This window comes from Penicillium antarcticum (assembly GCF_028974205.1).
Source record: "Penicillium antarcticum strain IBT 31339 chromosome Unknown utg000008l_segment0_segment0, whole genome shotgun sequence".
Taxonomy (NCBI): domain Eukaryota; kingdom Fungi; phylum Ascomycota; class Eurotiomycetes; order Eurotiales; family Aspergillaceae; genus Penicillium; species Penicillium antarcticum.
The window spans coordinates 275,087-299,350 of record NW_026695306.1 but is presented as its reverse complement, the minus strand read 5'-3'; the positions used below and the strand labels follow the sequence as shown (position 1 = coordinate 299,350).

The following is a 24,264-nucleotide window of genomic DNA, read 5'->3' as shown; positions in this document are numbered from 1 at the left end:
AGCTTCTGCGTAGATGGCATTAAAGTGACTGTGACGAGAAAACCCAACATTTTAGTGCAAGAACTCTCTAGCGATTTCTGTCGTAAGAAAGGAAGCACATGGTTGTAAAATGTAAGATCAATTAGTCCGAGTCGATGCTTCCAGTCAAGGTGAATTGGGCAATCTGGTACAGTAATTCCACGTAGCTATGTTTCCTAGTCTCGGTTGTAGCTGTCGCATCCTCACCAGGTTACTATGAGAGTAACACATGTGTGGCATGCTCAGACATGATTTTCCGTTGCTCCAGTGCGAGACTATGCGTAAGACCGCGTAAAGCAATTATGATCGCTGCCTTAGTAGTGTCATTTCTACCAAGCACAACCCATTCAGGCATCTCTGCAACTGAGATTTATATACTTTTGAGGTTAGGGTTATCCGGTCCGTGCCCAACTGTACGCAGAGCAAAAAGCGGCGAGAGATCAACACGAAACGGGAAGTACGTACTCATGTATGACGTTACAATGGTGGGGTCGGTCTGAGTATAAAGTCGAGCTGCCCCTCCTCATCTTCCTCTTTCTTCTTCTCTTCATCATCATCAATCTACATTGACAAAACTACAACAGTAATTATCCGCCATTTACTTGTTTCCTTCTCCCCTTCAGAGCTGACTTTCATATAGATCCCAAACGGACAAGTACATACTGCCCTTCCTTTGGGAGCCATGGATAATCTTTGGCTGGGCTCGTTATCCCTCTGGGGTCAAGGTATCTCAGGTAACTCTTGAGCATGGGCCGGTGTTCGTTCCTGTGTCGGTGGTGCATCCTTTCATCCAGATCATGTCTAGATGAACGGTCATCATCGGTGCAGGTTCGTTCTGAGATTATACGGCGTCAACTTGATCTGGATAATACCAGCGAAAGGATCATGACTCTCCCCTTCTTCCCCCACTTGAGTAGTCAAACTAACAAAGGCTTCAAGTCAAAACTTCGACTTGATCCCTAACCCATTATGTCTCCTCCCGCTGCTATCTTTGAGCCCGCTGTTGCCCCTACCGGCATCAAGGGTAAGGTCAACGTCCCTGAGACTGTGACCACCACCTTGACCGGTCAGGGCCAGTCCAAGCTTCTGGAACAGTTCGGCGGCAAATGGGATGAGTTCAAGTTCGCTCCTATCCGCGAGAGCCAAGTCTCGCGTGCCATGACTCGGCGTTACTTCCAGGACCTCGATAACTATGCCGAGAGCGATGTTGTCATCGTCGGTGCTGGTTCCTGTGGTCTGAGCACTGCCTACGTGCTGGCCAAGGCCCGTCCAGACCTGAAGATTGCCATTCTGGAGGCTTCCGTGTCGCCTGGTTAGTCTTGCTTACATGGAAGCCACATCTACCTCAACTAACATCCTCTATAGGTGGTGGTGCCTGGTTGGGTGGCCAGCTCTTCTCCGCTATGGTCCTCCGCCGACCCGCCGATGCATTCCTGACCGAGCTCGGCGTCCCTTTCGAGGAGGAGCCCAACAACCCCAACTTCGTGGTCGTCAAGCACGCCGCCCAGTTCACCTCGACTCTCCTGTCAAAGGTCCTGTCCTTCCCCAACGTCAAGCTCTTCAACGCCACCTGCGTTGAGGACCTGATCACCCGCCGTGACGGCGACAACGTCCGTCTCGCCGGTGTCGTGGTAAACTGGACCCTCGTCACCCTCCACCACGACGACCACTCGTGCATGGACCCTAACACCATCAACGCCCCGATCATCGTCAGTACCACCGGCCACGATGGTCCGTTCGGTGCTTTCTGTGCTAAGCGTCTGGTCTCCATGAACTCCATCGAGAAGCTCGGTGGCATGCGTGGTCTTGACATGAACGCCGCCGAGGACGCTATTGTCAAGAACACCCGTGAGGTTGCTAAGGGTCTCATCATTGGTGGTATGGAGCTGTCTGAGATCGATGGCTTCAACCGTATGGGCCCTACTTTCGGTGCCATGGTTATGAGCGGTGTGAAGGCTGCCGAGGAGACTTTGAGTGTCTTCGACGCCCGCAAGCGCGAGTGTGCTGAGTAAAATCGTACCTCCTGTCGGTCCACTCGTTTTGTCTTTTATGCTTGCTTATGATTATGGTTTTGGTGGACGTTCATTTAGCTCTGATGATGACTATTTAGCAAATGCACTCCACACTCGTTTGTGCACAACACTCTCAAAATGTAGAAAGTAATAAGTAAATGACTTGGTTCAACATTATGGATTAGTTTTGGCCGTTTGCAGTACAACTGGCTGGAATAGTATGTACAAACTTCGTAAATAGTATCAACTTCAAACTAATGGATACAGCATATAGCACAATCCTTCTCTTTTACGACGCAAAAAGTGCGTACGTCGATCAATCGTCCTTCTTGCTCTCCGTGCCTTCCGAAGGAGCACCGCCCTCAGCAGCAACCACCAAGCTTCTGGCATTCCTGACCTCCCATTCAAACTCCTTCAAAGCACGCAATTCACTCGACATGAACAAACCGCCAATCAGGCCATCCAAAATTCCAGCACCAAAGTTGAGAGTGCTTACTAGAATGAGGATAAAGCCAATGTATGTGCGGCTGCCAACCCACCAGACACCGACCATGCATCCAATGGTAATCACAATAGACGCAATGAAGTGCGCCATGCGCCAGCGGCGTTGAGACCGTTCACGGCGTACATATGTATGCGTCATATCGATGATGTGGTCATACGTGTCTGGGGAGAGAGCGGCGTTGGGGGAGACTTGTTTTGAGGTTGTTTTATGGAGGGTGGGAGAGTCAGGATCCGCTGGCATGTCATCGCTGGACTGGGTGGGAGGGTAGTTGTTCGAAGCTCGAGTGATTACAGCCTCGACAGCGAAGTGGTCGCTCAGAGAGCATCCTAGTTTAGGATGACGCTGGGTCATGGCGATCTGGGCTGACTCGACGGACCAGCGAGAAGGTGGGAAAGCAGGCGGGTAGCCACCATCGCCGACGAAGATATAGTCGAGACGCTTTCCACGGGGATCTGGGGTGTCTTTGTCGATGACAATCTCCTCGCCCTTGTCGAGACGCTTGCGCATGGCCTCGGTCCAGCGCCAGGTATTGTAGGAGCCGTCGCATGTAGCTCCATTCTCGGTGAGGTTAAACTCGGCGGAAGGAATGGGCAGGCCTCGTGCCTTTTCGATGGGATTAATTGCTGCTGCGAGGGAAGAGTCTGGGTGGAGTACGCGCCAGACGTCACGGACGGGGCTCTGGGCTGTGATGAGACGGTGGGCGAAGGAAGAGGGCAGCATATTAAAGTCGCCTAGACCAATGACAAGGTGGCCACGTTCTGCAGCCCCGCGCATCAACTTTGAAATCTCCCATGCTTGAGCGGTCCGGTGGCATAGATAGGAGTCGTTCGGTTCGCGCTCGTACGGGGCATGCAAGTGTGTACAGAACACTTCTGCAACATCTGCAATACCAGGGCCAAATCGAACTCTCGCGCTTGCGACGCCTTTTCCAACGAACCAGTCTCCTCGGAAAAACGCTGTTGGTCGGCCGTTCAACGGGTACCCAAACATGCTGCTCTCCTCAATCGGCCATTTTGACAGAATGGCCAATCCAGCACCAAATATGCCCCCGTAATAGAATTTTCCGTAAGGTAGGATGTGTCGAGTCTGGTCACGGATGCTTTCGAAGTCCTCCTGTGTCCAACATTCTTGTAGTCCAACTATCTCCGGCGGCGGGCTGGCTAATGCCAGTTGCCGTCCGATCTCTGACATGCGTTCATTGCGGTACTTGGCGATGTACTTGAGGCCCCAGCAGTTGAGAGTAAGGATTCGAATGCTTGAAGGGGCCTCTGGTGGAATAAATGGGGCCATTGGGCCTGGAATTGACTGTGGTGAGCTTCACGTTGTCGAGTAGAAAGTTGTTGATTCGACATGATGTAATTTTGGTCTTAAGCGTTACGGTCATGTGATGTGGTGTATAGAAATGGATTCGAGTCCTGAATTTCATTATAATAGACGGAGTGGACGTCTGAATAACGAGTATAACTATTAGTAATATCTAACTTAGCATCAGGAGTTGGACATGGCAATCATCTTTTTCTATCATATCATTAGATAATTCTTGTACTGCACATATATATTTCGAACTTCTATGAAACTACAGCAACACAACCACGACAAAGGCGGATAAAAGAAAAGAAAAAAAGACCAACGTGGTATCACTATGAATACAGGCCGATGTTTTTCGAGGAGATTTTAGTTGTCCTTAAAATGATCAATAGGGTTCCTTTACACATGCGTATTACCCAGTGATCAACTTTTCCGATAAAAAACCATGTTGTTCATGGCCTGTAGGTTTTAGTTTCATCAAAACATCTCCACAGAAAAGGTAAGCCTAGATCATAACCATCTTATTTTTGAAATATTTTGGGAAGGCCTTTCAGGGCGACCAAAGTGGTTGAAGGGAAGGTCAAAGTGATCTGATGCGCCCGATCTCTAGTTTCCAAGAAAACACTAAACCTTGGTATTAAAGATGCAGCACATTATCTGTGTCTTGGGTCTTCTCTCCATTGTTACCAGCATTAGGACGGTGTCCAAGTCTCTAACCCAGTGACTTATAGATCCCTATGACGCAATCTGATACCCATGCTCCCACCGCCCTCTGGCAGTATACCTACCGCCTTCCTATTACGCACCACGCGTTCGAATGATTTTCTTCCCATCGCAACGCGAAGCAATTGCTTGCACCACTGCCTCGACTCGCCTTTATTTATTGGATGCGCCGAGCATCAATCCTTGAAAATGGACAAAACCAAGGCTCGTCCTCGGCGTCGCGACCCTCGCGCCATCTCCCCCGCTGAATCGTCCTCCGATGAACTCGCAGCGGGCTCCGAACATGATGAAGCTGAGCGCCGCAGAGCCAGCTGGACGATTCAAAAGGGATTCACTCCACAGCGCCCTCAGCAACAGGACCGCCGATACAGTGAGTCAGAGAGTACCGACGAGCTGGCTGTTGACGCCAATGAGTACTGGCGCACCTCGCGCACCCGTCGCCGCAGCCGTTCACCCGTCCGCCCTGCCCGCCGTGTCAGCGAGCCCCAGGAGAGCTCAGAGGAGCTCGTCGATGAAGATATGGAAAGCACTCATGAACAAGAGGTCCCCGGCGACGCCGACGCCTGGTCTGACCGTTCTGCTACCCCGGTACCTCCCCCGCCGCCTCCCAAGCCCGACCACTTGAATTACAAGGAGAAGTTTGTTATGCGCAGCCACATCCGTGGAGTGTCTGCTGTTCAGTTCTCACCGGATTGTACTATGATTGCGAGTGCAGGTATGTTGCATCAAACCCGCCGACGGTAGAATCAATTGACCGACCTGCGCATTATAGGTGCCGATTCGGATCTCAAGGTCTGGGACACTGCCACTGGCAGACTCATTCACACCTTCGAAGGCCACCTCGCAGGTATCTCGACACTTGCGTGGACCCCGGATGGCCAATGGATCGCGACTGGCAGTGATGATAAGACAATCCGTTTCTGGAATGTCAAAACTGTAAGAAATTTACTTGCGATGCATCTGTTGAACTGATTCTGATATTGTCCTACAGCTGAGAGCCCACCCCCGGATTTTCAACGGCCACCACAACTATGTGTATCAAATTGCATTTACACCCAAGGGAAACATTCTTGTCAGCGGTTCCTACGATGAAGCCGTATTCATGTGGGATGTCCGCAGAGGATCAGTTATGCGCTCCCTCCCAGCTCACTCCGACCCTGTTGCTGGCATTGATGTTGTTCATGACGGAACTCTTATCGTTTCATGCGCCTTGGATGGCCTCATTCGTATATGGGACACTATCAGTGGCCAGTGTCTTCGTACCCTGGTCATGGAAGACAACCCTCCTGCTACGTGTGTGAAGTTCTCCCCCAATGGTCACTATGTACTGGCCTGGACTCTGGATGGCTGTATCCGCATGTGGAGTTACCTCGAGAGTCGTGTTATCAAGACCTTCCAGGGACACGTTAACAACAAGTACAGCTTGTCCGGATGCTTTGGTATCTATGGATCACCCAGCATCAAGTATGACCCGCCACTGGCATTCGCTGTCAGCGGCAGCGAGGACGGCGCTATCATATTCTGGGATATTGTGAGCAAGCAGATCCTACAGCGCATCGATGTTCACGAAGGAGTTGTTCTCGGTGTCCACGCTGGCACTTTGCACGGCAAGCGCATGATTGTGAGCTGTGGAATGGACAAAACAGTTCGCTTGTTCGAGGAGGTGTCTGAAGATGGCTCGGACCCTGCAGGAGATGCGACTTCTGCTGACTCTAACATGCGGGACGGCAGTACCCCTGCAGATGATGCAGATGGTGACAATGCTATGACCGATGCCTCTGGCCTGCCCTCTACTGCCGCCACCCCGGCGGAGGATGTGACGATGACATGAGCTTATCCTTGTGGTTACTCTTACGATTTTCTTTCTTTGTGCATGGCGACTGGCTTTTCGGGAATAGGAAATACCCTGGCGTCTGGAGTAGTCCTCTAATGGACCATTTGTTTATCCATCTGTCTTTCGGCCTACGGCTGTTACGGAAAATTATGATCTCTGATTGAATTCTGTGTTGCATTGCAATTTGCCAGATACATTGAGCGAATTGAATATTCTTACCTTTCAACTCAAATTTGGAGCATACGAATGGGCACACCGTAAGTTGTCTGATTGCCGGTAAGCCCCGAGTCTCTCTCTCTCTTCTTTCATGATATACTATACCCTTATATTTCAGTTAGCCAGGATTTGAACATAACAAATTCATTCAATGCATATGCAGTCACATAAGCACTAGAAATATCCGTTCAACCATGGTTCATGCAGAGACCCCTATAATTTTAGCCCCACCTTATTTGAGCCTCTCGACGAGCTGACTTCTCGGGTTTCTTGGGCTTTGCCCAGCTCCTCCCAAGCCATTGATGTTATCGTAAGCTGCCTAGCAATGAACATACTGTATCTAAGTATGAGCCTTGGCATTGAGTCTAAAATATCAGGCGGTGTAGCAACGCGGCACACAGCTGGCTTTTCTGCCATTGCCCTTGTTCTATTTCGGGTCTCGGAGTATATCTCCTAGGTTCACTGTTACTATACATTTTCTCGTTCAAAAGATCAGCGGATGATCCTGTGGCTCACCTAAAGTTAGATCTGCTACCCTGAATTACCGTACCCTTGACATAGCTGTGTTGAAATATACCTGTCACGTAGAAACTCGGCTACAATTTATTATGCCACTCCTTCATTAAAGTACAGACCCCCATGTACCCACCTTTTAGTAAAGGGTTTGCTCTGATAATAATTCTGAAACCCGAACTGACCCTCTGAAGAAATGTCTGCACAGTTGTCTCGCTGATCACCAGCCACAGGCTGGGTACTTGTAAATACTGGAATATGTATGGACAGGCACTTATATGCAAGCGCCATGGGTGGCAGTGATCATCATTGATCGTGTGCTATAGGTTCAGCTTCGCACTGTAAATAGATATCTGTCAGATGGGGCACCGAGCGCTTGGCCTGTCTCACATTGATGATAGGATAGAATAGCGCCCACCAGAGGCTAATTGTCTCAATTCACACTTTTCACATAATTCAATTCTGTGAAATTCCAGTTTGATTTGTGCATGCTAATAGTATGTCTGGACTTTGGCAAGAGGATTTTCACCAGGAACAAGATGTGACCCGAGCTGTAAGGGGTCCACTGTACATCTAGAGCTTGGAGGATCACCGATCGGCAGTGTGGCGAGCCCGTAAATCTTGGGAATCGGTTGGACATCCCTGGGCAACGTCATTCCAAACACGTAGGGACATAGATACGTGTAAAAAGGGACGGATATGCACAAAAATCAGTGACCAATTCGACAGGACTAGAGACAATAGTGGCATCTCCTGTGGCGTAATGTTAATGTGGATCTCATTCCCCAATTTGTCTTAGGGCAACACTGTTCCCACGGATGGAGAGTTTGCTTAAATTGCAATAGCTTCATTGTTTACTCCTATTCCCAGTGTAATAAGGTCAATTGTATGGGAAATGAGAATTTAAATTGGCATAAATACTAGCAATAGTCGAATAAATCATACTGGAAGAAAAACAGATATAGAACAAGCCGTAGGGCAGGTCTAGACTCTGAAACGCGGCCAATCGTAAATTCAGGGGGCTCCTCAAATCTCCAGCCCTGGGAAGTCTCGCGGTCGAGACTTCCCTCCCTCTCTCATGTTTCTGCGTTTCTGGGGATTTCACTCTCTTCATCCTCTTGTTTACAATCTCTCGCCTCTGGTCGACTAACCAGTGTCTTTATCTATCGGGCGCTCTATCCGACCACATACAGCTCATTTCTTGTTGCTTTTCTCGCGCAGGTTGATCCTGCCCTGACCGATATACCCACCGTTATAATCCAATCGCTACTGTTTTCGACCCTCGATTCTCGATTTTCGATCCCTATATCCTTATGAATACGCGCCCTGTTGGTATTTTGTAGTTCATCTATATTGCCAACATGCGGAACTTCATTTGGGCTCTGCTGGGCTTGGCTGTGGTGCCTCAGGCTCTTGCAGGCGATACCCTGTCCACCAACGGTTTCGACCTGTGTATGCAAGATTCCACCATCAAAGTCACGAAATTGGACGTCTCTTACTCTCGCTCCTCGCAAATTGTTACCTTTGACGTGGCTGGTACCAGCGCCAAAGAACAGTATGTGACAGCGACCTTGTCTGTCACTGCCTACGGCAACAACCTCTACAGCAAAGAATTCGACCCATGTGGTACGGAAATCCATGTGTCTCAGCTCTGCCCTGTCCCCAAGCAGGGATTCCAGGCCCAGGGAACATGGGAGGTTCCCTCCCAATATGCAAGCCAAATCCCGGCTATCGCGTTCCAAATGCCTGACTTGGACGGTCAGGCCAAGCTGGTTCTGACATCAAACGACACTTCGAATGTGGCTTGTGTCGAATCGGACTTGTCCAACGGTCACAGTACTGACGTCAAGGCCGTTTCCTATGTTTCTGCTGGTATTGCAGCTGGTGCTCTGGCGCTGACTGGTATCTCCGCCATTGGCTCTGCTGGAGCTGCTGGAGCACCGTCGGCTAGCCCTGGGTTCGGTGATGTAATGGGCTGGTTCCATTCCATGGCCACCAACGGCATGCTAAGTGTCAGCTATCCGACTGTTTACAGCAGCTTCTCCAAGAACTTCATGTGGAGTACTGGTTTGATACCTTGGTCCGGTATGCAAAACTCCATTGACAGCTTCCGGAAGTCGACCGGCGGCAATTTGACTGAGGAGAGCTATGTCTTCCTGAAGAACGCTAGTCTGACAAGCAGCGGGTCATCGAGTAACACCACCAAACGGAGCTTGGAATATGCGATTCATTTTGGTGAATTTGTAGCTCGCTCGGTTGACACATCGTCTGATGCGAGCGTCTCAAACAGCTCTTCAACTAGTGACGATGGCATTAGCTCGACAGTTAACAGTTTGAAAAAGCTCTCCGAAGAACTCATGATTCCTTCTGCCAATATCTTCATGACCGTTCTTCTCATTTTCGCCATTGTTGTTGCTGTGGTCATCGTCGGTATCCTTCTTGTCAAGGTCATTCTTGAACTGTGGGCGCTGTATGGCACTTTCCCCAATAAACTTTCCGACTTCCGCAAGGACTACTGGGGCTTGATGGCGCGTACAATCACCAACATGATTCTTGTGCTCTACAGCATCTGGGTGCTTTACTGTGTCTATCAACTGCGAAACGGTGACTCGTGGGCAGCAAAGCTCCTAGCAGCTATTACCCTAGCTGTCTTCACCTCTGTCCTCCTCTTTTTCGCTATTCGCATCGTATACATGGCTCGCAAGTACAAGAAGGCCGAGGGCGATGCCGACAGCTTGTACGAAAACAAGGAGACCTGGAAGAAGTATAGTCTGTTCTACGACAACTATAAGAAGGACTTCTGGTGGATTTTTATCCCGGTCATCATCTACGCCTTGGCAAAGGGCTGTATCATCGCCGGAGCCGAGGGCCACGGTCTGGCGCAAAGTGCAGGCCAACTGGTCTGCGAAGCCATCCTTCTGATCATCCTTGTCTGGAACCGCCCATACGCTACCAAGTCTTCCATGGGAATCAACATCGCCGTCCAGGTCGTCCGTGTCCTGTCCATTTGTTGTGTTCTTGTTTTCGTTGAGGAACTTGGCCTTTCCCAAACCACCAAAACCGTCACCGGTATTGTCCTCATTGTCGTGCAGTCCACCCTTACTGCCGTCCTCGCCATCCTCATCGCAGTCAACGCTATCATCACCTGCTGCCGCGAGAACCCTCATGCCCGACGCAGAAGAGAAGCTGGTAAGTTTCTCATTCTCACATATCCCTACATGTCACATAAACATGCTAACATATGCCTCCTATAGAAAAAGCAAACCGCGACCTCGACGACCTCACCCCTCTGGACGCCCGAGAATCCCTCCTCATGGAGCACCCCAAGCGCAAGGAATATGCCGAGATGAGCAACTTCAACTTCAACGCCCCATACGCGCCTTACCGCGACGCACCCCGCCGAACAAGGTCAAACAGCAGCCACGATGGGTTGGTCAGAAACGACTATGGTGTATCGCATGCTCGCAGCTCAAGCCGCGACAGCAGCCATTCACGCAGCTCTATCGAAGGCCGTCATCCCACACAGCCTGGCTATGGTATGGCATATTAAAAACGAACAAAACAGAACAACCAAAAAAAAAAAACTCTAAGGCATCACGCGGACTTGCCTTGTTTCTTGTTTACACCTTTTTCTCGACATTCTTGCCTACCTATATATTCTTAGACCGAGCGATCGAGCACTTTCTTTTTCATTTTTTGACGGTTTTTAGCGTGATTGAAATGGCGGTTGGGCCTTATATCTTGTCTTTTTCCATATTCTTGTGATATCATTCCATTCTTTCTTTGATATTGCGTTTGTCCATACATACCTCGTTCTTTATTTATCACTCTTTTATTTCAGTTTACAATTTATGAGCTTCTTTCCTAGATGTGTCGTCGTATGGTTCTAACTTGCTTGGTAGTATTGCCCATCTCTATGGATTGTTGAATACATTGACGCTAATGTTATACTGTGTTCTCCTTTTCTCTAAGTTTATATATCCTCAAGCATTGCGACTGATGGATCTTATAACAAATTGCCTAGAAACTAGCTTTACTCTCATTAACATCCAGACAGATTAATTGGTTATAGAAAAGTGATGATAGTAACCGCTCAACCCAAGAGCTGTAATCATAGCCCCGAAATTGAGTAATCTAGCAATCCATGCAATAATACTAGGCCAAACCAAGCCTTATTCAAGGACGACATATTATTTATGCGTAAGAGAGAGCGAGTGAGCATGTCGATATAAGGGCACGTCGTATCACGTGACGATAATTTGACATCGTCATCATTGAAGTTTACATTTCAGGCTGTAGGATAATGTTTTCAATAATATTGTGAGATTACAGTGAATACAGTCATATACAGAGCTCTAATATAAGGATCCCCAGCTCAATCGCTGCCGCCGTCTATATTTGCACCTGTCATTGAGGTATCAGATGGACCAAGGTCATTTGGATTACCAAGAGAACCGGGGCCACCCTCGTCCAGTGCCCACGCAAATAGTCCTCCAAGGCACTTTCCGTTAATGAAGTTGGCTTTCGGCTTCAGGGTCTTAGCATTATCAAAAGAGACCCTATTTGCCATTAGTTTTCAGTTTCATGCCTGGATTGTTGTTCCACAGGCAAATCAGCATGCAGCTCGGTTGTCCAACCCGAGTGGCTTGTAATACAGGCCATTCTGTGCTAGTTGAAGAGGGTTGACGCCGTTGAGCAGTTATCCATGAAATGAGACAGCCCTGGCGGCGACAGTGCCGTGGGTGGTCGAGATACGGATACGGTCATTAGGCTGATCGTTGTGATGTGGAACGGTGTGTGCCGGTGGAATACCACTGTAGAATGGGCGGGTTTGAGGAGAGGTTTTTAAAATATCGTTCGGTCTTGTCAGGATAATCACATAATGAGGACTCCCGTAAATTACCTGAAATTTTGATACGATTGATATCGACAACTCCATGCCCCTCCTAAATCCCTGCATTACTTCCTCCATACTGTAAGCATATGTGAATTTGAGACCATTTTCACCATAGATGAATAGCACCCAAGATGAATCCTCATATTATAAGAGCGACCAACTTACAACAGCGATATAAATCAAGTCTACTACCATTTATTTCCCGGCAAGTTATGATATGAACTAGAACTCGCTATTAGAGGAACCTAGGTCAAGCTTGCCTTGTGGTTCTTTGTCTACGCATCAAGGGAAGAATGTTCCCCGTCGCCATTCTTTGAATCCTAGTTTTCGCCAACTCCCTCCCCTCTCAGCCACACTTCCTCTCCGCCGCTATCAAAGAGGCGTTTGCGACAGATCTGTCACTTAAAAAACAAGTTGACGATGCGATCGGTGCGTAGCCCACGGCGCATCTACGTCCAACCGACACACCTCGAGCCTAGGATAGCCCAGCTGTTGGCTTTTCGGGTGACAATGATTCCCAAGCGAGCTTGAGTCGGTCGGTTAAAGATGGCAAAGTGTCAAGCTTCTTTGCCTGAGCCATCTTGGAAGTCAGGGTAGTAAATGGTAGATGATGGAGCAATTTCAAAGGATCGACAGGATTCCTTGATATACTGGCATTTCGCAAGGACGCCGAATAGCAACCGTAAATATTCAAGGCAGTAAGTAGGTGGTCTGCTTCGAGTGTCCCTATATCGTTTATCACTATATACTACGCCCTCCATGGAACTGACTTATCTCACCAAGGCTAAAGAACCCTAGCAAGCTACGTGTACTAAATCAAGTGAACATATGTCATTACAGGACTGGGTGCACATGAAAAAAAAAAAAAGAAAAATTGAAAAAAAGAAAGTGTCTAAGCAAGCTCAAAACCGAACGTTGAGCTACAATCATTAGATCACATATTACAGATCACCTAACCATTCCCTCTCTTGTTACAAGCGAAGCCAGGCCCCAGGTAAAAAAAGACGTAGAAAAACACAGAGATTGAAAAGAAAAGAGACACAAGTGGCACAAGCAACATTTACATTGATACATGTTGAGTGGCTTAACGCTGGTATGGGTGGAAGCCACGGTGACCTCCACGACCGCCGCCACGGTAGTTGGCACCGGGCTTGCCTGCATTGCGGGGTCCAGTGGGAGCATTGGCGGGTGCGGTGCCCTGGGGCTGGGGGGTGGATCCTATTGATGTTTTGATTAGTTTTGCGAGAAAGACGGAGTTGGGATCGAAAGGGGTATATGCTATGTCGAGCCTCGAAAGAACCACATACCACTACCAGAACTTCCGACGCGTCTCATACCTGCAGGTCCAGTGGGGATGTTTGGCTGGGGTACTTCGTCGTACATGCCTTCCCAAGAGGTGGGGCCGCCTTGCTGCTGGTAAGGGGAGTATCCTCGGGGGTCCATAGTGCGCCGAACTTGTTGCTGCTCGTACTTCTGCTGCTCGAAGGCGATCTGCTCGTGGGCGTTGTAACCTGGGCCGGTCTGGCGGTTGGCGTTGTTGTTGAAGTTTCCGGCCATGCCGGCGGCGTTGGGGCCGGGACTGGCGCTGTCACTGCCGCCGTTGCTAGGCTGGCTCTGCATCATGGCACCCATGTTTGGCATCTGCTGCTGGGAGCCAGGGCTCTGAGGGTTGGGGCTCATGCTGCCCTGCTGCTGGTTACCCATCTGCATCTGTCTCATTTGTTGCATCTGCTGCATCTGCTGCATCATGGCTGGGTTCATAGCGCCCATGTTCATGTTGGGCATGCCACCGCCCTGGTTGGCGACCATCTGTTGCTGCATCATGGCGAAGTATTGCTGCATACGTTGCCAGTATTGGGCCATCATCTGAGGGGTCATGCCACTGGCGGGTCCTTGCTGTCCACCTTGCTGTTGGCCTGGTCCGTCGGTTTGGTTCATGTCGCGGTATCCACCACGGCGGCCGCCACGTCGGTCATCATCGTCGCGCAGATTGCCACGGGGCTGAGCCTTCTTCACCTCAATGGGCTTGCCGAGAATCTCGAGAGGACGAGAAAGAGCGTTCTCCACTGCGGCTTCGCTGTCGAAAGTCACAAATCCGAATCCACGGGGACGACCAGTGTCCTTGTCGATCATGAGGGTAGCGTCGACAACTCGTCCGAACTGCATGAAGAATTGCTTAAAGTCCTGCTCGGTAGCCTCCTGGCTGACACCACCAACAAAGATCTTGCTCGTCTTTTCCTGCTCATCACGTGGGATAGCACGCTTGGGATCAATCTTCAATTGCTGTTAGTGACCGCACTAAAAAAAATACAGCGCGGAAGTCTTACAATCTTGCCATCCAGGTAGTGCTCCTTGACCATAACAGTATTGACAGTCTTTGGGTCGCGGAAGGTCAAGAAACCAAAACCACGAGAGCGACCGGTGGCGCTGTCGCGCATGACGGTGCATTCCTGGACCTCACCGAACTCAGAGAAATAATCACGCAGAGACTCTAGAACAAACGTCAGAAAATTTTCGCGCGGTAATCAAAATGCTCATACGGTCGGTAGTCTCCCAGTTCAAACCTCCAATGAACATTTTCCTATCCATAATGATTAGCGGTCCCCTAAAGAATCGATGTGCATAGACAAAAGCAAGTGAAACAAGATCAAAGTTGCAAGCGTGTCCTGGCTAATTGGGCTGGCGGTGCTATGCTGCTATCCACGAGTACAGCTAATGCAAATGCCGTAGTCTTGTCAGGGCAAGTCCAAGGCAAGTCCTTCACAGGATCACTGTTGCGGCCTGATTCCCCAGTATACGTTCAATCCGACCAAGCTGATCTCCCATAGGATTTAACGAGAAGCCCATTGGTTTACATGAGCCAAGACTGAAAGCCTGCGTCCTCCTCTTTCTGGCTCGAACCGGGCGAAGATGAATAGCGTAGAGGCGCAAGTAGTTCAGTCGTAAAAAGTGAATTGTCACTGTCTGTCTGTCTGATCTGGGAATCCTGGAAACCCACTGCCTTGTCTAACAAAGTGCAAAGCTAAGTAGATAGGGCTTGATAATCTTCCCTCTGACAGTGTAGCTACTTCTTGCTCTGCTCTATCAAGGTATACCGACAAGAAGCTATATAGTATCGGGTGTACTATATATAATCGCTTGATAAAGATCCGTGGGTGTGTTCTTGCATTTGTTGTCCAGGACTTCGAGATGTTTTGCCTCTGCGGAATGCAGATATCGAGGTGCCCAGGGCTGGGTGATTCGAAATGTTGAGGGCCGTCATGATTCTCCCCGAATAAACATGCTGATCGATAACCGAGCCCAGTTTTGCTCCCTCCATAAATTTCTGCCATATCAAAAGGCCCAATGTCATCTCTTTTCAACAACCTCTCAAGCGAGGCACTTTCTTAGCAAGGGACTCGTCTCCCAGGGTCCATGACATTTTCAAACCCGTGAATAGCAGTGGCGACCGATAGTAATTGCCAGCAAAGCACAGCCCAATGTCAAAGAGGCGCAAGCAATTGATACATGGTTCGAAAAATGGGGTATGGAAGGGTCAGTCGACTTACCCGTCTTCTTTGATTCCAGTTCCTTGAGACTCGGGCTCAGGAGGGGGTGCCTGAGCATGAACAGGAGCACCGTAGGCATTTCCGTGGCCATTTTGGTAGCCGGTGTCATAGTTGGCCTGGCCGCCATTGTGCGAATCCTGGGTCTCGACGGGGGCGGGCGCAAAGTCCAAATCGGAATTCATAGCAGGGGCGGGAGGGGCCTCCTCTTGCGCAGCAGGCTTGGGAGCCTCAACAGCGGAGGTAGTGCGAGTGGTCGATTCATCGGCATCGTAACTGTGAAGCGTTAGAATTGAGGGCTTCGCGAAGTATAAACGAAATGGAAGACATACAGATCCGCGAAAAGATCTTCGCCATCCTCAGGGTCAGCCATGATTAGCGATTGAGTAAGAACTGCGAACTGAGATAAGTGCTCAAAGCACAAAAATCGAAGTCTGAGGAGTGAGGGAGCGGAAACCCGTGCAAGTGAAGAACTTCAAGGGATGAGGTGCGCTGACTAACAAGGATGACCCCGACTTGAAAGTTGGCAACGGTTGAACTTGAGCGCATCTTGTCAGTTATGGTCAGACTGTCCGCTTGCTTTTGATTTACTTTCTCTTACTATTGACATGCTCTACAATGCTGTTCTAATCTGTTGAGCTCCTATATGGCCTGGCTGCAGCGCCACCCCGCACGTCTATTAGCCCCATGAGATCACGATCACTTTGAATCCCCATCATGGCGAACAAAAAAGGGCAGGTTAGTGTTCTATGCCTGCTTGTATTGATCTTGCACTTCATTGCTGTCATTTGAAGCTAACTATATCCAAGGAAATGGTCCAGGTTGGTGAGTGCTTGTCCCCTTGCATTTCAGTCACAGTTTAGCTCACATAGTCTCCTTTCCAACTGGACAGACAATTCGGAGTAAGTCGCAAGCCTGGCATTATCTATCCTGCAGCTGTACACAAGCTATAAAGCGCATGCAATGCTGACCATCTTTTTAGACGTACAGAATCACCTTTCTGGGCAAGCCGAAACACCTCTCTAAACCAGGGATCGAAGATATACGGACCGAATACCGTTGTTGGCGCCTCATACTCCCATGCCAATCTTGTGCAGTGTGTACCCCTGCGCGCCTTACAATTCCACCGGAAATAATGATTGACAAAGTGTCTTCTTGGCAGAGCTACATCATCCCACTCACGCCCTAAAACCCCGCCGAAGTCATCGGCTACGAATGTTGCATCGCAATTGAACCGGAGACCAGGAAACGTTGTCGCATCGCCTCCACGTCAACCCTATCCTGGAATTATGACCCAAGGGGTGGATGAGTGGAGTCGCGACCCCACTGAAGATGATGAAGATGATGATGATGATGATGATGAGATTGTTTACGACGACGATGAAGATGAATTCGGCCTTCCGAGCCTTGCTAGTATGAGAAGGAAACGATCTGCGCCGTTAAAACCCAAGAACCTGGATACTGGTGGCGGGGCTGGAGGCAATCTCTCAACACTTGGATATGGATTGGCCTCGCATAACAGAAGCCGAGCCGATAGTGCAGACATTGCGGAAGAGCGTGGTGCACCAATGTATCCAACCGCGCGGAAGGGAGAGGGCAAGATCCTCCGGCCTCAATACAAGGACATCCTGCAAGGTACGTATGGCTGTGGTAAAAAGACGGGGTCGTGCTAACTAGCCCTAGATCCAGCCAACGCCTTGAACCTCATAAATCACTCCCCACCACCCACAAATGCAACGCCGAAAGAAAGAGATATCTACTCTAGTCGCATTACACGAATCAACAAGTTCAAGCGCATCCTACAGGCAAGCACGGTATCTCCAACTGAGTTGCGGAACCTCGCTTGGTCAGGTGTCCCAGAAGAAGTCCGGCCAATGACCTGGCAACTTCTGCTGGGATATTTACCTACAAATAGCGAGCGCCGTATCTCCACGCTAGAGCGGAAGCGCAAAGAATACCTTGATGGAGTTCGACAGGCCTTTGAGCGAGGCAGTGGAGCAAGCTCCACAAAACCGCCTGATTCAACAAAGGGTCGTGGCAGAGGACTGGATGAAGCAGTTTGGCATCAGATCAGTATTGATGTTCCGCGTACCAGTCCCCATATTCCTTTATATGGATATGAAGCCACTCAGCGTTCATTGGAACGTATCCTCTACGTCTGGGCTATACGTCATCCGGCAAGTGGCTACGTTCAAGGTATAAACGACCTAGTGACCCCATTCTGGCAGGTCTTCTTAGGTGTTTACATCACGGATTTGAATATTGAACAAGGCATGGATCCCGGCCAGTTGCCCCGAAGCGTGCTAGATGCGGTGGAAGCCGACACTTTCTGGTGTCTCACAAAGCTTTTGGATGGAATCCAGGACAACTACATTTATGCTCAGCCCGGTATTCATCGACAGGTTAGGGCGCTACGGGACTTGACAATGCGCATTGACTCGACACTCGCCAAGCACTTGGAACAAGAGGGCGTGGAGTTTATGCAATTTAGTTTCCGATGGATGAACTGCTTGCTCATGCGGGAAATGAGCATCAAAAACACGATACGCATGTGGGATACTTATATGGTACGTTCCCATTCCTCCGTGGCTGCTTAACTGTAAGGCCTAACGACCATCATCATCACAGGCCGAGGAGCAGGGCTTCTCACGATTCCACCTTTATGTCTGCGCCGCATTTTTGGTCAAGTGGACGGATCAATTAGTCAAGATGGATTTCCAGGTACGAACGCTCATCTGTATGGCCAACCTCCTGAGATATTAACATCAATGTAGGAGGTTATGATGTTCCTCCAAGCATTGCCTACGAAGGACTGGACTGAGAAAGACATTGAGCTCTTACTCAGCGAGGCATTCATCTGGCAGAGCCTGTTCCAAGACTCACGCGCTCATCTTCGGCCTGCTGGGGATGTACCTGCTGAAAATGGTATCTTTTATTGATAGTAATCATAATTCATCATCCAAATTCCCGGCTTCATCATCGATGTTTCGGGGCAGAGACATGTTGCTTCGCTCAATTGAAATGAATCCCCTTTTGGTTGAATGCCCACAGCAACTTCAAGAAATCATTCTCGTCACACATTCTGGCACGCTTCTCGCCGAGGTTAGTGTCATCCTCCAAGACCTGGCGCACCTTTTCACGGACGAGCTCCGCAACCTTGCCTCGCTTCTTGCGCGACGCTCCGTTCTTAAGCGCTGCTTCAATGCGAGCGTTGGTCTCTTCCTTGAAGAAGTCAGGGACATCGTCATCGTCCATGTCCATAACCTCGTCGGCGGGCTCCTCAGGAGCCTGCTCCTGTTCTTCGCCCATATCCATTACCATCGCATCGTCGTTGGCGACCTCGGCCGGGCCATCCTCAACGGGGATGTCGTTTTGCGCACACCACGTTCGGTAGTTTCCTTCTAGCATATCCATGATGCTCATGGTACCAATGAAACTAGACCGGAGGGTCTTGTTCTTACGCACGAAAACAATGCGCAGCAAACCGTCCCATTCCTCGTAGTTGATCTGTGGCCGTGGGTTCTTGGGAACCATTCGGATGACACTGGACTCGACCTGGGGTGGGGGCTTGAAGTTGTTCTTACCGACCTTCATGATGTGGTCGATCTTGGCCCACATTTGCGCGTTGACAGAAAGTCGACTGTAGAGCTTGTCGCCGGGCTTAGCGAATAATCGCAGAGCGAATTCACGTTGGAACCTGTATGAGAGTCGTGTTAGATCTCAATGATAAAAATAGCTTGTGCAAGAGGGCGTTGGCAGTAACACACATGAGAATACAGCTGCGAGGAGCCGGAGATGTAGCCAGAAGCTTGAATGTGAGAGGAGAGGAGATCTATATTGCGTTAGAACAGTCGTGACCCTTGCAAAATTGGGCTGTACATACCTGGTAGGGGGTATTACTGATGCAGACGTCGAAATATGGGAGCTCCGTCTTCATCACGTCTCCAAGAATAACATCCAGGCGCTTTTGGTATGGGGTGGATTGGAAACGCTTGGTGACTTCAGCAGCCATACGAGGATCCAATTCCACGGCGATGCACTTCTTCGCCTTTTCGAGAATCTTGGCTGTCAAGTTACCAGTTCCGGGACCAATTTCAAGGACGATCTGGAGATTGTATAGCGTCAGTGTTTGAAGTTCAGTCTATCGCCTCGAGTACTCACGTCGCTCTGCTTGAGCTCTGCCTTTTCCACAATAGCAGCTATACAGTCAATCATTAGCCACAGCAAACATGATGCAGACAGAGAGAAGCCTACCTGCAATACCAGGGTTCTTCAGAACGTGCTGGCCAATATCAGTGTTCATCTTGAAGATGCTGTGAGCAGCTTTGGTCTTGGCGGCAGCATCTGAAAGACCCTGTGAAGCGTTGTTACGCTTCTGTCTCACGACTTTAGGCATTTTGAAAGGAACAACCTCAAGGATTCAGGTATGAGGGAAAGAAGAAGTCTTGCGCATCGACTTCAATGTGGGCAACTTTTTTTGGCCGATAAGATTGCCGGCGCCGGATTAACTTTTCTCATGCCCGCCTTTCCTTCGCCGTTGACCTCGAGCTTCCTGAGCTTGTCGTGCCCAACATGGCGTCCGGACGAAAAGATTTCTTAAGCCAGCAGGCGCCTGAAAACTATGTTGCTGGTCTTGGTCGTGGTGCGACCGGTTTCACCACTCGCTCCGATCTTGGCCCGGCGCGCGAAGGCCCTACACCTGAACAAATCCAAGCTGCTCTAAACAAGAGGGCACAGCAACTAGGAGCCGCTGCACCCACTGCCTACGGAAACCAGTCACGCGAGAAAGGAGGGAAAGAAGACGAGAAGGAAGAAGACGATGAGCGCTTCCAGGATCCTGAGAACGAGGTCGGACTGTTCGCATACGGACAGTTCGATCAAGAGGACGATGAGGCAGATCGCATTTACCAAGAGGTAGATGAGAAGATGGATAGGCGTCGGAAAGCTCGCAGGTTAGTCTTACCCCATAATCTTCCCTTCAAACCATTTGTTCATCGGGTTAGCCCCGGTTGTTTGGACAGAGTACCGACTTGAATCGCTCGCCACCTACAGGGAAGCCCGAGAAAAACTCGAAGAAGAAGACTACAATCGCAAAAACCCAAAGATCCAACAACAATTCGCCGATTTGAAACGAACCCTCGCTTCGGTGTCCGAAGAAGATTGGGCCAACCTCCCCGAGGTTGGTGATTTGACGGGCAAGAATCGACGAGAGAAGCAGAACCTCAGACAGCGTTTCTATGCCGTTCCGGATAGTGTCATCGCTGGCGCTCGAGACTCGGCCCAATACGATACATCAGTCGCCGACGATGGAACGCAACCTGATGGCGGTGACGGAGAAGCCGATGGCACCATGACAAACTTCGCAGACATTGGTGCGGCGCGCGATAAAGTGCTGAAGGTCCGACTTGACCAGGCTGCGCTGGGATCATCTGCCGATACATCATCAGGAAGTGCTACCAATATCGACCCTAAGGGATACCTAACTAGCTTGACACAGTCCGAAGTCAAAGCCGGTGAAGTTGAGGTCGGTGATATCAAGCGAGTTCGAACTTTGTTGGAATCCGTCACCAAGACCAACCCGAAGCACGCTCCTGGTTGGATTGCACTCGCCCGCCTTGAGGAGCTCGCTGGCAGGATCGTGGCCGCCAGAAACCTCATCGCTAAGGGATGTGAGCTTTGCCCCAAGAGCGAAGACGCTTGGCTGGAGAATATTCGACTCAATGAAGGCCACAATGCCAAGGTCATTGCAGCAAACGCCATCAAGAACAATGACCGGTCTACGAGACTTTGGACTGAGGCCATGAAATTAGAAACCGACACTCGTGCCAAGAAGAACGTGCTTAGACAGGCCATTTTGCACATCCCTCAATCTGTTCAGATTTGGAAGGAAGCCGTCAACCTGGAAGAAGATCCCGCTGATGCGCGTCTACTCCTGGCCAAGGCTGTTGAGATGATCCCTCTATCAGTCGAGTTGTGGCTTGCCCTTGCTCGCCTGGAGACACCAGATGCCGCACAGAAGGTCTTGAACGCTGCTCGCAAGGCTGTCCCTACCAGCTATGAAATTTGGATTGCCGCAGCTCGACTCCAGGAACAGATGGGTACTTTTGCCAAGGTCAATGTTATGAAACGTGCTATCCAGGCTTTGGCTCGCGAAAATGCTATGCTGAAGAGAGAAGAATGGATCACGGAAGCTGAAAAGTGTGAAGCGGAAGGTGCTGTTCTCACCTGTGGCGGTATCATCCAAGAGACGCTCGGGTGGGGACTGGATGAGGATGATGACCGGAAGGATATCTGGATGGATGATGCGAAGTCCAGTATTGCGCGTGGTAGATATGAGACTGCTCGGGCCATCTACGCCTACGCCTTGCGAGTCTTTGTCAACCGCCGATCAATCTGGCTGGCAGCAGCAGACTTGGAGCGTAATCACGGCACCAAAGAAGCGCTCTGGCAGGTCCTCGAGAAAGCCGTCGAGGCTTGCCCTCGGAGCGAAGAGCTCTGGCTCCAGCTCGCCAAGGAAAAGTGGCAGTCCGGCGAGATCGACGACGCACGCCGAGTCCTTGGACGCGCTTTCAACCAAAACCCCAACAACGAAGACATCTGGCTGGCTGCTGTCAAGCTCGAGGCCGACGCCCAGCAGACCGACCAGGCTAGAGAGCTTCTTGCCACCGCTCGTCGCGAGGCAGGCACAGATCGTGTCTGGGTCAAGAGTGTTGCTTTCGAGCGTCAGCTTGGCAACACTGACGATGCCCTCGACCTGGTCAATCAAGGTTTGCAGCTATTCCCAAAGGCCGATAAGCTCTGGATGATCAAGGGCCAGCTATACGAAGCACAGAACAAGTTCCCACAAGCACGAGAGGCATATGGAACAGGTACCCGGGCCTGCTCCAAGTCTGTTGCGCTCTGGCTTCTCGCATCCCGCTTGGAAGAAAAAGCTGGTGCCGTCGTCCGGGCTCGATCTGTTCTTGATCGTGCTCGCCTGGCTGTACCCAAGAGCGCCGAGCTCTGGACTGAGAGTGTGCGCGTTGAACGTCGCGCCAACAACATTGCCCAGGCTAAGGTCCTCATGGCGCGTGCCATCCAAGAAGTCCCCACATCAGGTCTCTTATGGAGCGAGAGCATCTGGCACCTCGAGCCCCGGGCCCAGCGCAAGGCTCGCAGTTTGGAGGCTATTAAGAAGGTTGAGAACGACCCCATCTTGTTCATCACTGTAGCCCGCATCTTCTGGGGCGAGCGTCGACTGGACAAGGCTATGACCTGGTTTGAGAAAGCCATTGTTGCCGATAGCGATTACGGTGATGGCTGGGCTTGGTATTACAAGTTCCTTATGCAGCATGGCACAGAGGAGAAACGATCAGATGTCGTCTCCAAGTGCGTGTCGATGGAACCCAAGCATGGCGAGATCTGGCAGTCCATTGCGAAGGACCCGACTAATGCTTACAGATCTACCGAAGAAATCCTCAAGCTTGTCGCGAATACCATCAGTTAGCTGATATGTTGTTTTGATAGCTGTTTTGGACTTCCAGAGGCGTTATGGGCGCATAGAGCCCAAGGAATTGAAACGTTTACCTGCATGCATGTATCAGATATGAAGAGTTTAGTGTCTGCCATTATTTGAATATGGAGACTAACATGAAAAACTTGAAAAAGACCGGGATTCCTCGTATTAAAGATTAAGTTAAAACATGGGTTATAAGCCTCTATCAGGCAATCCGTTCCATATTCTGGGCACTGCATGAATAGATGCGACCTGGCATACTTTTTACGCTCATCTCGACCATCGCTCTATATGATATTGTATTCACTTTGATCGCCTTGTATCTCGCTTTCTCCACCTACAGGCCCCCGATGTGTACCTAGTTATAAAAGATCTTGGCCATTCGATGAGCCATAATGTGCAGTCCTTGTTGTCTGACAATTGATTTTCTATAAGCATGAAGAACTCTAGCGGTAAAATGAATTCTAGCAAGAGCTTTTCCCATTGTCGTTCATAGGGTAAGTCTAAACGCGCGCAACCCTTATGTCAATAATAACGTGTGTATGCTCCCGCACTGATCAAGGCTACCTTGAACAGATTGGTGCATATTCTCGTGGTGTCAATTGCCCGGGCATCCTGTTAGAATACGCTTGAATCTAGCAGATAAATTTTCGTTGCTCGATTGCTAAATGAAAATAAAGCTGAGTTTCATGACGGAGCCTACCGAATTCTGATTGATATCAATTGAATGACATTCCCTTTTCGGCAAAACAAGTATCAGTTGGGGACAATCAAAAGTATGGCCAGGCAGATTTAAAACTCACTTGTATCGGAAGTAGTTTGAGAAGCTTTATGGAAGTATAGACATTTATTTGAGTGTATTTCCCCGAGAAACTCCCATCTTGCTCATTTTAGGTGAACGTGAACATGAACACTGAGAACTGAACATGACGTGGATAGTTCAACAATCTAAGTACATTACTCTCGTGAAGCGAATATTTCTAGCTCCGAATCATAGAACATGGTCAAGCTGTGGATTGCTCCTACGCAAGCTCCACTGGTCAGCATAGCGGGGATTGCATGCTAACTCCGGGCGACAACGACGTAGCGACGAACAGCCAGTGGTTTTCACCTAGATGATGGAATATGCCGCGTCACAGCCTGGTTGATCTGCCAGACAATCCAAGGGCCGACTCTAGATGCTGGGAAATATATGTAC

At 49.8% G+C, this 24,264-nt stretch overlaps 8 protein-coding genes across 8 annotated transcripts; 5 read left to right on the top strand and 3 right to left on the bottom strand.

Annotated features, from left to right (window-relative positions):
* Positions 1-987: 987 nt before the first annotated feature.
* On the top strand, positions 988-2,030 carry thiA (thiamine thiazole synthase; the record flags this gene model as incomplete). Its single annotated transcript, XM_058465718.1, has 2 exons — positions 988-1,330; positions 1,384-2,030. 2 exons carry the CDS (start codon positions 988-990, stop codon positions 2,028-2,030), a joined length of 990 nt encoding a protein of 329 aa, XP_058317046.1.
* A 316-nt stretch (positions 2,031-2,346) lies between these two features.
* On the bottom strand, positions 2,347-3,825 carry N7508_007653 (inositol phosphosphingolipid phospholipase; the record flags this gene model as incomplete). The annotated part of the gene is made up of 1 exon (XM_058465717.1): positions 2,347-3,825. One exon carries the CDS (start codon positions 3,823-3,825, stop codon positions 2,347-2,349), a length of 1,479 nt encoding a protein of 492 aa, XP_058317045.1.
* Positions 3,826-4,755: 930 nt separating this feature from the next.
* Positions 4,756-6,397, top strand: N7508_007652 (WD40 repeat domain-containing protein; the record flags this gene model as incomplete). Its single annotated transcript, XM_058465716.1, has 3 exons — positions 4,756-5,281; positions 5,339-5,502; positions 5,558-6,397. The coding sequence occupies 3 exons, from the start codon at positions 4,756-4,758 to the stop codon at positions 6,395-6,397; spliced, it is 1,530 nt and encodes a 509-aa protein (XP_058317044.1).
* Positions 6,398-8,490: 2,093 nt separating this feature from the next.
* N7508_007651 (transient receptor potential ion channel family protein) lies at positions 8,491-10,679 on the top strand (the record flags this gene model as incomplete). Its single annotated transcript, XM_058465715.1, has 2 exons — positions 8,491-10,318; positions 10,384-10,679. The coding sequence occupies 2 exons, from the start codon at positions 8,491-8,493 to the stop codon at positions 10,677-10,679; spliced, it is 2,124 nt and encodes a 707-aa protein (XP_058317043.1).
* A 2,431-nt stretch (positions 10,680-13,110) lies between these two features.
* On the bottom strand, positions 13,111-15,944 carry N7508_007650 (uncharacterized protein; the record flags this gene model as incomplete). Its single annotated transcript, XM_058465714.1, has 6 exons — positions 13,111-13,244; positions 13,334-14,300; positions 14,354-14,517; positions 14,567-14,607; positions 15,575-15,847; positions 15,904-15,944. The coding sequence occupies 6 exons, from the start codon at positions 15,942-15,944 to the stop codon at positions 13,111-13,113; spliced, it is 1,620 nt and encodes a 539-aa protein (XP_058317042.1).
* Positions 15,945-16,288: 344 nt separating this feature from the next.
* Positions 16,289-18,518, top strand: N7508_007649 (GTPase-activating protein GYP1; the record flags this gene model as incomplete). The annotated part of the gene is made up of 7 exons (XM_058465713.1): positions 16,289-16,309; positions 16,430-16,473; positions 16,554-16,667; positions 16,734-17,206; positions 17,255-18,138; positions 18,200-18,292; positions 18,346-18,518. 7 exons carry the CDS (start codon positions 16,289-16,291, stop codon positions 18,508-18,510), a joined length of 1,794 nt encoding a protein of 597 aa, XP_058317041.1. The 3' UTR covers positions 18,511-18,518.
* Positions 18,519-18,583: 65 nt separating this feature from the next.
* On the bottom strand, positions 18,584-19,967 carry N7508_007648 (dimethyladenosine transferase; the record flags this gene model as incomplete). Its single annotated transcript, XM_058465712.1, has 5 exons — positions 18,584-19,268; positions 19,339-19,403; positions 19,455-19,676; positions 19,733-19,770; positions 19,826-19,967. 5 exons carry the CDS (start codon positions 19,965-19,967, stop codon positions 18,584-18,586), a joined length of 1,152 nt encoding a protein of 383 aa, XP_058317040.1.
* A 176-nt stretch (positions 19,968-20,143) lies between these two features.
* N7508_007647 (U4/U6-U5 snRNP complex subunit PRP6) lies at positions 20,144-23,057 on the top strand (the record flags this gene model as incomplete). Its single annotated transcript, XM_058465711.1, has 2 exons — positions 20,144-20,523; positions 20,624-23,057. The coding sequence occupies 2 exons, from the start codon at positions 20,144-20,146 to the stop codon at positions 23,055-23,057; spliced, it is 2,814 nt and encodes a 937-aa protein (XP_058317039.1).
* Between the last annotated feature and the right edge of the window lie 1,207 nt (positions 23,058-24,264).